General features: G+C 41.8%; 1 protein-coding gene across 6 annotated transcripts in view; it reads left to right on the top strand.

Annotated features, from left to right (window-relative positions):
* rap1gapb (RAP1 GTPase activating protein b) overlaps positions 1 to 13,578 on the top strand; it is a 123,065-nt gene that overhangs the window by 108,685 nt on the left and 802 nt on the right. For 3 of the 6 annotated variants that reach the window (XM_060919442.1, XM_060919440.1, XM_060919443.1), the window contains 4 exons: positions 3,749 to 3,890; positions 6,222 to 6,327; positions 6,777 to 6,838; positions 7,002 to 7,049. In XM_060919442.1, the coding sequence (XP_060775425.1) occupies positions 3,749 to 3,890; positions 6,222 to 6,327; positions 6,777 to 6,838; positions 7,002 to 7,010 (319 nt within the window). In that variant the 3' untranslated portion in view covers positions 7,011 to 7,049. Of the gene's footprint in view, positions 1 to 3,748; positions 3,891 to 4,682; positions 5,028 to 6,221; positions 6,328 to 6,776; positions 6,839 to 7,001; positions 7,050 to 7,231; positions 7,384 to 13,578 lie in introns of those variants that run through there. The other 3 variants (XM_060919441.1, XM_060919446.1, XM_060919444.1) reach the window with 3 other exon arrangements.

The following is a 13,578-nucleotide window of genomic DNA, read 5'->3' as shown; positions in this document are numbered from 1 at the left end:
TAAAGAGAACCCAGTTAAACAAATGAGACAAAAATATTATACTTGGTCATTTATTTATTGAGGAAAATGATCCAATATTACATATCTGTGAGTGGCAAAAGTATGTGAACCTCTAGGATTAGCAGTTACTTTGAAGGTGAAATTAGAGTCAGGTGTTTTCAATCAATGGGACGACAATCAGGTGTGAGTGGGCACCCCGTTTTATTTAAAGAACAGGGATCTATCAAAGTCTGATCTTCACAACACGTTTGTGGAAGTGTATCATGGCACGAACAAAGGAGATTTCTGAGGACCTCAGAAAAAGTGTTGTTGATGCTCATCAGACTGGAAAAGGTTACAAAACCATCTCTAAAGAGTTTGGACTCCACCAATCCACAGTCAGACAGATTGTGTACAAATGGAGGAAATTCAAGACCATTGTTACCCTCCCCAGGAGTGGTCCACCAACAAAGATCACTCCAAGAGCAAGGCGTGTAATAGTCGGCGAGGTCACAAAGGACCCCAGGGTAACTTCTAAGCAACTGAAGGCCTCTCTCACATTGGCTAATGTTAATGTTCATGAGTCCACCATCAGGAGAACACTGAACAACAATGGTGTGCATGGCAGGATTGCAAGGAGAAAAGCCGCTGCTCTCCAAAAAGAACATTGCTGCTCATCTGCAGTTTGCTAAAGATTGCGTGGACAAGCCAGAAGGCTATTGGAAAAGTGTTTTGTGGACAGATGAGACCAAAATAGAACTTTTTGGTTTAAATGAGAAGCGTTCTGTTTGGAGAAAGGAAAACACTGCATTCCAGCATAAGAACCTTATCCCATCTGTGAAACATGGTGGTGGTAGTATCATGGTTTGGGCCTGCTTTGCTGCATCTGGGCCAGGACGGCTTGCCATCATTGATGGAACCATGAATTCTGAATTATACCAGCGAATTCTAAAGGAAAATGTCAGGACATCTGTCCATGAACTGAATCTCAAGAGAAGGTGGGTCATGCAGCAAGACAACAACCCTAAGCACACAAGTCGTTCTACCAAAGAATGGTTAAAGAAGAATAAAGTTAATTTTTGGAACGGCCAAGTCAAAGTCCTGACCTTGATCCAATCGAAATGTTGTGGAAGGACCTGAAGCGAGCAGTTCATGTGAGGAAACCCACAAATATCCCAGAGCTGAAGCTGTTCTGTACGGAGGAATGGGCTAAAATTCCTCCAAGCCGGTGTGCAGGACTGATCAACAGTTACCAGAAACGTTTAGTTGCAGTTATTGCTGCACAAGGGGGTCACACCAGATACTGAAAGCAAAGGTTCACATACTTTTGCCACTCACAGATGTGTAATATTGGATCATTTTCCTCAATAAATAAATGACCAAGTATAATATTTTGTCTCATTTGTTTAACTGGGTTCTCTTTATCTACTTTTAGGACTTGTGTGAAAATCTGATGATGTTTTAGGTCATATTTATGCAGAAATATAGAAAATTCTAAAGGGTTCACAAACTTTCAAGCACCACTGTATATGTAATGTGTATGAATGAAACTGTATAATGCGAGAAATTCATTGTTAATGGTGGTTTGTCTTATGGAAGCATTACAAGCTCTGAACACTAGTGAGCAGGCCAAAGTCATTGTGTCCACTGAAATGTTTGTGATTTTACACCAGCTTTTCTTGCAAGCATCTTTATCACTGTCAAGTTGCAAGGAAATATCATACAATGTGGGTGTGTACAGGCTGTTAGTTTCGAAACTTCCTGCTGCTGTCTTGGTTGCAGTTTTGGTGTTTTCAGTCTGCCGCTGACTTTGTATAACAGCATGGTATTCTTTTTTTCAAGTCAAGTGGACTTATTATCATTTCAGCCATTTACAGTGAAATGAAATGAACTGATGTTCCTCCAGGACCATGGTGCTACATAAAACAACACGGAACTACACGAGACTATACAAAGCTCAATAAGACTGCATAGACCTATACAGGATTGAATAAAGTGTGCATGTGCAAACATATGCATACAGCACAAGACAGTACAATAATTACTAAAACAGGACAATAGGCACAGTAAAAGACAACGCAGCACCGACCAGTACACAGTTCTAGTGTGGATGAAGTGCCAGATGTAATAGGTTTTGCAAAAAGATGTAACGATATAATAATGAAATACTCATCTCATCTTATTATCTCTAGCCGCTTTATCCTGTTCTACGGGGTCGCAGGCAAGCTGGAGCCTATCCCAGCTGACTACGGGCGAAAGGCGGGGTACACCCTGGACAAGTCGCCAGGTCATCACAGGGCTGACACATAGATACAGACAACCATTCACACTCACACCTACGGTCAATTTAGAGTCACCAGTTAACCTAACCTGCATGTCTTTGGACTGTGGGGGAAACCGGAGCACCCGGAGGAAACCCACGCAGACAACACGCAAACTCCGCACAGAAAGGCCCTCGCCGGCCACGGGGCTCGAACCCAGACCTTCTTGCTGTGAGGCGACAGCGCTAACCACTACACCACCGTGCCGCCCTAATGAAATACTGTATATGTAAACAAAACATACTTCTGCACCCACTGTTGACGTTATTAGCTCATCCGGCCGACAGGCTTATGAGCGTATACCATCATGTGCTGTACGTCTGGTATCCGTCGTCCACATTTCACAAAAATTGCTTCTTCTTTCTCAATTGTTCAGCGATTTTTTTTATTTATTCTTTGTGACAGGAAGGTGGGTCTGCCTGGGGTGCATATAGCTTCTACCCAAATTTGCATAATTTCAGTTATTTCACAATTTCAGTTTCCACACAAATCGCTTCTTCTCCCTCAATTCTTCACCTATTTTGATTCTTTCTGGCATGAAGGTAGGGCTACCTAGGGTGCAGTAACATCTACCCATACTTGCTTAATTAATAATGAATATATGAATAAAGTTATGGACTAATTAAGCCTTAATGAGCAGTTCAACAAAAATCGCTTCGTCTCGGTCAATTCCTTGCCGTTTTGGATTCTTTCTGGCAAAAACGTGGGTATTCCTAGGGTGTATATCACTTGTATATAGTCCCCACACTGGATGGTCGACCATTATCTACCCTGTGGAGGTTGGCTGCAGGGGGTTCATTGGAACATCCATCCAGCGCCTCCTCAGGAAGATTGGAGTGACCGGAACAAAGCTGAAGAGGGCATCCAGGGACTTGGCAGAAGAGGCGGAAAGAGCCAGTTTCTGGCTGTGGCTGAGAAGGAAGGACATGTCGTGGGGGAAAGAGGGGTCCTGGGGGGGCGGCAGGGAGACGTCCCTGTCGTTGCTCCACCACCGTGAGATGTTCTGGGAATAATGGAGCGAAACATCAATGAAGGGTGGCTTCCGGCTGATGACCCTGCAGTCACCCCATTGGCACCGTTGGAGGTGTGTCAGGCAGTAACGCCATGCAGGTAGTCCTTACCTGTGCTTCTATCTAGTGTATATAGCTTGCAACATTTATTGCGCAAGGTGGCCCATTTTCAGATCGTTCCTTTTGGACTAGACGGGTCCGGAGTGAGCTACGCTGTCATTGACAGTCTCGTTTAGTATTGCATTCTGACAATATGCACTATTTATTTCTGAGATCCAGTGTGCCAACAATGCTTGCCAACACACACACACACCTCCACTGCCTGCCTCTTTCCACTCTTTCAGAAGCAGTCGAATAAGATAATGATGCATGTAGATAAAATTAAATGTAACAATGGCTTTCGTGACCATCAAGCATGTGGGTGTGTTTTCTTCTTAGTTCGGCCCTGTGCTGTAGAGCTCCCTCCATTCCGGAGTGTCATGATCTGTCTCGGTCCTCATCCAATGCCAGCAGCTTCACGAGTGTGGTGGAAGAGAATGAGCATGAGCATGAAGCCACAGATGACTATGACACAGGACTGGTAACTCCTTAATTTGTCTACCACAAACCAGCACGATCAAATACCCATATAATGCTCATTAGATGAGTTTTATTCCTAATAGGAAGATTCAGCCGGAATAGAAATCAGGGTAATTTATTTTGATGAGAGTTGTCAACGGCTCTATCAGTAGAGTACAGTGTGAAAGTGTTTTTACAAGCTAACTGAAACATCCATCCATCCACCCATCCATTATCTGTAGCCGCTTTATCCTGTTCTACAGGGTCGCAGGCAAGCTGGAGCCTATCCCAGCTGACTACGGGCGAAAGGCGGGGTACACCCTGGACAAGTCGCCAGGTCATCACAGGGCTGACACATAGACACAGACAACCATTCACACTCACATTCACACCTACGGTCAATTTAGAGTCACCAGTTAACCTAACCTGCATGTCTTTGGACTGTGGGGGAAACCGGAGCACCCGGAGGAAACCCACGCGGACACAGGGACATGCAAACTCCGCACAGAAAGGCCCTTGCTAGGGCTGTGCGATGTCCCCTTAATTGGCATCAACGATGTTTACAGTGCAAACATCGTGATGGACGATCATATCGTGGGGGGGTTAATACCACATTATAAAATATTATTATTATTATTATTATTATTATTATAAGTATTAGATACTCATCCGAGGCTTTGGCACGTAAAGAAAAAAAAATTCCATTGCGCTGAGAATTGTGATACTATATCCCATAGCCTACTATCTCTTTAAATTTAGGCTACCTAATTTTCTATGTTTGATCTTCACGCCACAAAATCTGTGTTGATGGAAGAGATGGTGACAGAGATCGTTCCGTCGCTGTCAGGTGCTACAACACCCGGTCCGTCACATGATGAAGGGGAGGAACCAGGTGACTGCGCCGCGGCAGTGCCTAAGAAAAAGAGAGGGTCTTTGGGCAGCCTTCTTGGGAAGAGAGCAGCAGCCAGAGCATCCACGCTTACTGATGAAGAAAAGTCTGAGGCAGAAATGACCATGTACCTGCAGGAAATTGTCATTGATGGGGGGAGGACCCACTGATGTGGTGGAAAAGGAACGAGAAAAGACTTCCATTAATGGCAAGATTAGCACGTAAATATTTGTGCATATGCGCCACCAGTACTCCATCAGAACGAGTGTTCAGCACCACGGGTAGTATAGTTACCCCCCCCAATCCGCAGCTCATTAAAACCAGGCAAAGTAAACATGCTAGTGTTTTTGGCCAGAAACCTCGAGATTTAAACATGGTGACCATTGCCTGCACTGTTAACCCATTAGGTTAAATTGCTTCGGACTGCCTGCGTTTTCTTGATTTTGATTTTTATTATTACGATCATTGTTATTTATTTACTTGTTCTTGTATTAACGCAGGCTCTCTCGTTTTTTTTTATCGCTGTTCTTTGCTAACTGAGTCGACTTCATGAATATTTGGTAGCTTTAATTTCACTGTAAAAAGTTAATGCCCGGCTACGTTAAACTTTGTGAGCGCATTTCGTGCTGCGCACGTTCCGGTTCTCTTCGTCTTGATCGTTCATCTTTAAATAAATATATGTTTACAAAATCATGTTCATGACTATTTATTTTGTAGCATTTTTACAATAAAAAGTTAATGCCTAAGCCTGGTTAATGCCTAATGCCTAAATTAAATTGTGTCAGCTACCGTTAAGCGCATGCTTGTGCGTTCCTGTTAGACTTGATTTGTTATTCAGCCTATTGTATCTGAAGTCTGCGCTTCACTGCCGTTTGATAAGGTGCAATGTTTCCCGACTGTTAATAGTGGCTATTTGTTTGGACAACATGACAAATTTTACATTAAAAGTATAGTGTAGGCTAAAAAATGAAGTCAAAATTTATTATTAGTAGCATACTGTATTTGTGTAACCACATGTTATGTTCACTAGCACGTCCCTGCACCATAGCCTACGTGAACAAGCGGTAATAGGATATTACTTTATAATGATTTATATAATTATGTATTTATATATAATTATATGTTATATAAAATATTTATATATTAAACAAAACTAACTAACAAAAAACTAACTTTTTAGGTTAAATAGGCCCAGATGATATAGTATGCATGTTTATGACAGGAGGGGGCGTGGTATCACGATGGTGGCTCTCCATCGTGATGGATGACCACCATCGTGGATGGACGATGGCATCGTCTATCGGCACAGCCCTAGCCCTCGCGGGCCACGGGGCTCGAACCCGGACCTTCTTGCTGTGAGGCGGCAGCGCTAACCACTACACCACCGTGCCGCCCTAACTGAAACCTGTATTTTCCTTTTATAATAAATAATACAAATATTTCCTATTTACGTATGTGCTTCAGGAAAGCCTATCTTCTGCCGGTACCCCTCACAAACGGGACTCGTTCACGTACAGCAGCAGCTGGTTGGACGAAAGTATAAGCAGTGCTAGGCACAGCAGCACACCAGGTCAGTAATCTATAATACTGTCTGTTATGAATTGCTGTCTTTGAAAACCTGAGAAGTTTGTTATTGATGAATAAGCATTTAGGTGGCATTTTTGCTCTGCCGGGCTCCCAATTTGCAATTCCTACCCACTAGCTGCATCTCCTTAATTGTAAGATGGTGCCAGTCTGTGAGGGCGAGTGTTAACACATGCTTTCTCTGAGACGCATGCGTGTTTTCATAAAAGTGAACGCAATCATGAACTCAAGGGTTGTTATAGGTCGTATTGTTGACTTTTACGTTTATGATGTCAGCAGATGGTGAATAGTTCAAATAACTCAGTTATTAGACAGCAGTAATGAGAAAGTGTTGTTGTCTGCGCAAATGACATCCTACATTAAGCTGAAGTGCTGCAGATCTGCAGGTTTTTGTTTTTTTTTTTGCTTAAAATGCCTTTGTGTTTGACTTCACAGCCGTCGCTCGACAGCTATCCGACCCCATTCGGCCCAGAACAGAAAGACAGCACTCTGCTACAGTGAGACGTTTTTAACAATCGTTTATTCATTAAGTGATCATGGATTCGTTTTGTTGCATGAACCACAGGTTGTGACAGCGGGATAGTGGATTACATGTTAATGTGTGTGTGTGTGTGTGTGTGTGTGTGTGTGTGTGTGTGTGTGTGTGTGTGTGTTGTGCAGAACTACTAGGCTTTCTCTTCAGATTACTTCATGAATGTCCATCAGCAGGTTTGACGAATTTGATCTCTTACTGTTTAAAGAAAGCACTTGACAATGTTGGCAATTCTGTCTTAGATGTGCATTTATTCTTTAATCTTACTGTTATAGAAACAAACTGCATATTATGGTTGATGTATCACGTTCATTATGTCTTCTTATTAAATCAAGTCATTAGTTTTCTTTTGTTACAGACATGTAAAAGTTTTTTCTTTTACCTGACATGTTTCGACGGTGTAACTTCCGTCTTCATCAGAGGGTCACCCGGATGTTGGTGTGTGACGTGCTTTTATAATCAGCTGATGTTACCGAGGTGTGGCCTCCCTGTCAACATTGACAATTAACAGACAACCCAAAAACAGGAAAGCAAAGCAGTAGTGACTCTACCGTATGTCAGAGGAGTTACAGAACGAATCCAAAGAGCCATGAAAAAACACAACATACAAACAGCCGTGAAACCACACACCAAACTACGACAGCTACTAGTTCACCCGAACAGAGATGCCTACTAGTACGGATTGGCCGTATTTTGTACGGAAAAGTTACGTAAATACGATGTTACGGCAAACAGTGTTATTCTGTACGGAATTATTATAAAGTCTTAAATTCCAGTGAGATGTTTTTAAATGTCCAAGCGACTTTTTCAATCCATGCACGATTCACGGCTATTTATTTTTACGACAACCGCACATGCTGTGTGTGACATGTGCAGATTCCGCACATTTGTTCACGCTATTTTCGCTCGGTATCACACACGCATGGTGCTGCTTCTCAATAGTGGAAATGAAACACAGGTCTCAGGTGTTCCTCCCACGATATACGGTAGAATGGCCGTGCATTACACCCAGTCAAAAGGGCAATGGATACGCGCACTGCAAACTGTGTAGAACCGACATTAACATCACTCATGGTGGTCGCGATGACTGCACGCGGCATGTCAACTCCAAAAAACATATGGAGTATGCTGAAATGGCGAGTCAGGCGGAAAGTAAATCTGGGGGTATCCAGCAGTTTTTTACGAAATCTGTGGATGAAAAGACACGGAACGTGACACGTGCTGAAGCGGTGATGGTTGACCCATGCTTGGAGTTGAACTTGCCAATTAGTGCCATGAAATGTGAGTTAAACTTATTCAGTTTCTTTTTACATGTCTGATTTTTATTCACTGAAATATCAAACACTGGCTGGACTTCTTTAATTCAAAGTCTTTTCAGTGTTGCAAGTGCAAATGTACATGTAGTATGATCAAAAACAGAATTTTATGATTAGTGTTGTTGGGATTGTGGCAAAAAATTGATCATTCCACTGTTTTAAATACAATTATAAATGTCATTTTATTCAATGTCTCTTCTGAAGCATTATGCTGAAGTATTTATATATTGGGACATTAAGATAACAATGTCGGACTCTCTTTGGCATGAAATAAGAATTTTTTTTTTATTTTATTAGAATCCGTTAACAGGTAGAACATTTTGCCAGGCAATATAATATAATACTTTTGAGGAGTTACATTCAATACCAATGATTGGTAGTCAACCGTAATGTCTGCAAACAGGGAACACTATTGTATTTATAAAAATGTGATATATTGTATGCTCTAGAAATTTGTTGAGTGGAAATTCAATTGAGATGACTGCTCGTGTTTTGTTTATTCAATTCACACAAAACAGTTCTTTTTAATAATTTAAATGTTAAACATATTGGTATATACACCTCTTTATAATGGAAATGCGCATAAATTAATGTTACTGAAAGTCATTCCAAAATACTGAAAAATATTTTCAAGAATACTGAAATTCAAAATTTGGGGTAGGCATCTCTGCCCTAAGGACAAAATCGACCAACACAATAAATGCAATGTCATATATGAAATACCATGCCAGTCATGCAATAAAACCTACACTGGGGAGACAGGAAGGAGTTTTAGTACACGAAAAAAGGAACATAAAAAGGAATGTGAAAAAGAAACAGAACAGAGACAAACAAGAGCAAAAAAAGATAAAGCCACACAATAGGGGTGTGCAAAAATATTGATACGGCGATATATCGCGATACTTTGTCTTCCGATTCAATATCGATACTCAAAATTTGAATATCGATATTTTTTCAAATAATAAATCATGTTTCAGACGGGTTGTAAATCCAGTACGACTTCCGCACCTCCGCTCCGCGAGGTGTGGCTGTGCCGCTCCCTCACTGCAAGGCACTCTTCGTCTTCTCTTTTTTCCCCGGCAGTTGCAGTGAGGAAAAAAAAACAAGCAAGCATGGCTGTTAACGTAAACCTAGAGACACCGCCGAACTTTAAGGCAGATGTTTGGAGGCACTTTGGATTCCAAAGGAAAGGAGAAAAAAACAGTGAGCCGGACAAAGAGTACGCACTCTGCAAAACCTGTTTCGCTCCAATTAGATATTCAGGTAACACAACAAACTTGCGAACTTACTTAGCACAACACCACCCCAACATATTAGCTCAGCCGGAGCCACCAAAACCCGACCCGAAGCAAACTACACTGGACAGCGCCAAAGTCCTCCCGTCTACTTCAGTGATGTGTGACTTACTGTAACTGTGAACTTAATTTTGTCATTTAAGGCCAAAGGCAAGAAGCTGCACTTTATTTTGCATTTTCAGTTTTAGTGTGTGTGAGACACTGCATTTTATTTTGAGTATTTACTCTAAGTTCAGAAGAGACATGATTCACTGAGGTTTCAGTTCAGTTTCAGTGTGTGGACACTGACCCACACTGCACTTTGTTTCATAATTGTGCTCAGGGAGACTAAGATGCCCACTGCACTTTTCAATGTGTTCCAGACAGTGTGTTCCTGCAAAATAAGCACAAGTTAAATGTTCTCAGGTTCTCAAGTTTACAAAGAACAAATTGATATTAGTGTTAGCACTGAAATGTATGTGCAGTCTGCAGTGCAAGTTTTAAGTTTTCATAAAACAATTTGATTCTGCTTGTTAAGCAGCACTGATGTGTCCATGCTTACAGAAAAGTTGATAATACTAGCACAGAAATGAGAATTTTCTGTATGTTGTAGTGAAGCAACTCTTGGTTTTGCCAGCAGTGGAATAGAGACAAATATATGTCTGGCAAGAGTGTGTAGTTATGTATGTGAAATGTAATTTTACAGTGGTCAATAAATTCTGATTTTCTTCAGTGACACAGATATCGTGATGTGGTTGAAATTTCTTGCAATATATCGATTATCGCAGAATCGCTGTACCGTGATATTATCGTTATCGTGGGCAAAATATCGCCATAGTATCGTATCATGAGGTATCTGGTGATACCCAGCCCTACCACACAAGAGAACCTCAAATCAGCAATAACAGACCACTGCAGAAGGGAAAATCATATAATGGACTGGGACAATGCTCAAATCATACAAGAGAACAATAGATACCACCGTTGGATTAAGGCAGGGGTCTTCAATTAAAAGTCACTGAGGTCCAGTTATTAAATTTTGTCCAAGTAGACGGTCCGAACCGAAGTCCAGCTTGTGTCTCATAGCCTTCCCCTATGTCCACATTTTCATATGGTTTCAACAATATTTATTGTTCATTTCCAATGCAGGAAATGAACTGAGTGCACAACTATCTCTTTTACCATAAATAAAAGTAGTCCCAGGAAAATAAATTCAAGGCCTTCATTTCAGATTAAAGAAAACAGAAACCTCAGAATGAAATAAATAAAAAAGTGCAAACAGAGTGGAATAACTCCTTTTTCTCTTAAATTAAAGAGGTCCCAACCTGAAGAATTGAAGGCCTACACTTCAAGTAAAAAAGTCAACTCAGAAAACATTAACTAAAAAGTGCAAACAGAGCATTGACTTCACATTTTCTCTTCTTTGTTCTTAAAATAAGGAGGTCCCAGCCTAAAAAAATGAGGGCCTACTTTTCAAGAAAAAAAAGTCCACATTTTCAGAAAACAAGTGGCTTTTTGGGGGGGAAATGCAAACAGAACATTTTTCTTTGAACTTTTCTCTTTTAATTCTTCTTCTTTTACTTTTCTTAATGAGAAAAATGGGCATGTGGCTGACCTGCCAGTGATTTAAATCTTGGTTGGAATGGAGTTAGTGCCATTCTCATGCAGATATGTAGGTGTTCATTGTTGAGCCTAGAACAGTACTTGGTTTTGACAATGTTCATAGTGGAAAAAGCTGACTCACAGCTGTAAGTTGATCCAAACATAGTCAAGGTGTGCAGTGCTACTTTGGTTAGACCAGGGAACACACTCTCAGAAACAGTCTGTAACCAGAAAGTAGCAGGGTCAGTTGTCTCAAAATGCTCTCTTAATGCAGCATTTCCTTGCAGATCAGTGAGCAGATCAATGTCTCAGCAACGGCGTTTAAGCACTCCTTCACAACTGTCCCATCACTAAATGTTTTTTTATGTTGCCCCAAAATCCACGCTACTTTTAAGGAACATTCGTTTGCATGTTGCTGGGCTGTAAGTGTATGTGTGATGAGTCAGGTAGACCTGTCATACTGTGCTTGCAGTTGGGTTATTTTGCGGCCCTCAGCTCGGACTTCAGGGGATAACTTTGCTCAAAAGAGCTGTGCTTCGTTTCATAGTGGCGCTTCATGTTGCCGCTTTTAATTAATGCCACTTTTTCGGAGCATACACTCAAAAAAAACCCACATTGGATTTACTTAACCGAGTTATGGCAACCGGTCCCACGAAACTGTGTTAATTTAGATGTATTGAATACAGTTATGTTGAGTTTTTCAACACATAACTGTATTCAATACATCTAAATTAACACAGTTTCGTTAGACCGGTTGCCATAACTCGGTTAAGTAAATCCAATGTGGGGTTTTTTTGAGTGTATGAGGCACACTGGTTTTGAACTGCTCGCCGGAAGAATGAACATGTATTTCTCCATCCATTCATCTTTAAAACAACGATTTTCCTTGTCTACTTTCCGCTGCCTTTTGGAGCAAGCCATGTTGTCTCGGTCGGTTGTCTCTGAACTTAACTCTCTTCCTCTCTGCTTGTTGCTGTGCTGTGGTGCGCTGGGTAAACTAACGATTTTATTGGCTCAACTGAGTGACGCTGTTGTCGTATTAACTGGAGTAGAGATCTTGCAGTCGCGTGACTGGAAAGTACACAACTGCCATCTTGTCGGTAAAAAACACCGCTGAATACTGCTGCACTCGTGTACAGAATGGATCAGTTTCAACCGACGGACTACACGGCTCATTTTTCTAATGAACAGATAACTAGATATATGTCTAAAATAAACGATCTACAGATTAGTGACCCTTATGGCTTACCGGACGGAGTTTTCACAACCGGATTTTGAACTGCCAGCGGAATACCCAGACGTGTATAATAACCTCATTAACTTTCCCTCGCTGTTCAGTGGTGAAGCACTCCGTGCTTATAAATCTCTGGACAGTTATCTTTACAGAAATTCAGGATTTGTCAGCGACTCAGATGTGGCATCTTGTAAACAAGAATCCTCATTGGACGGGTAAGTCACTTAAGTATTGAGTATAGCACTGACCAGCCGATTATAGAATAGAATAAGGTAATTCCAGCTGTAATTCCAAATCGTCCGTCTTGTTTACCATGGATCTGGCGTTGGAGAGGTAAAGGCTTGGCAATGGAGATTTGAGTGGCTGTTTTCTGAGCTTAGTCAACTGGCCGGCTCTGCCTGCAGCCTCGCTTTTGCTTCCTCTCCCAACGCCGCCTCCTTCGCTTTGCTTCCGATAACAATCCACGGAGACCCCACTGGTCTCGCTATCTCGTCCGGAATGTTGTGCATGCGATGGAAATCGCTACAAACCGTCATTTTCTGCTGGAAACCAATGTCCAGTAAGTCCATACGGTTGTAGTGGATATTGAAGTCCGGTACAGACGAACAACACGCAAAAATACACACAAAAAACATAAAAAACGTGCACAGGTAGGGAGAGCTTGTAGCCGCAGCCGTTGTAGTAGAATTGTATATAGTAGCGTTTTCCAGAAGAAAAGGTAGAAGTAGAAGTAGAAGGCGGAATATGGCGTTTGACCGACAAGATGGCGTCTGTCACAATCTGGATCGGCTGTGACGTCACATGCAAGTGCTCCATAGCCACGACCGTCCAAAATAATGCTTCATGAAAATTACTTAATCTCGTAAATTTACCATTGGTCATGGGTCCGGACAGAACCATCACTGGGTCCGGATCCGGACCGAGGTCCGCCATTTGGTGATGCCTGGATTAAGGAGTCAATAGAAATCAGAAAGCGTAGCCCAAGAACAATAAACAAGGATGAGGGGGCATACATGCTCTCCCACACCTGGAGCGCCGTCCTGAGGGGGAAACACTGACAGCGGGAGGTGTGACCGACCTGTCAATGTTGACAGGGAGACCACACCTCCGTAACATCAGCTGATTATAAAAGCACGTCACACACCAACATCCGGGTGACCCTCTGATGAAGACGGAAGTTACACCGTCGAAACATGTCAGGTACAAGAAAAAACTTTTACATGTCTGTAACAAAACTAACGACTTGGCATATTATGGTTTTACAGCTCGTCAAAAAACA

This window comes from Neoarius graeffei, chromosome 4, assembly GCF_027579695.1.
Source record: "Neoarius graeffei isolate fNeoGra1 chromosome 4, fNeoGra1.pri, whole genome shotgun sequence".
NCBI lineage: Eukaryota > Metazoa > Chordata > Actinopteri > Siluriformes > Ariidae > Neoarius > Neoarius graeffei.
Note: the sequence above shows the minus strand (reverse complement) of the source record. Positions and strands in the feature narration are given on the sequence as shown.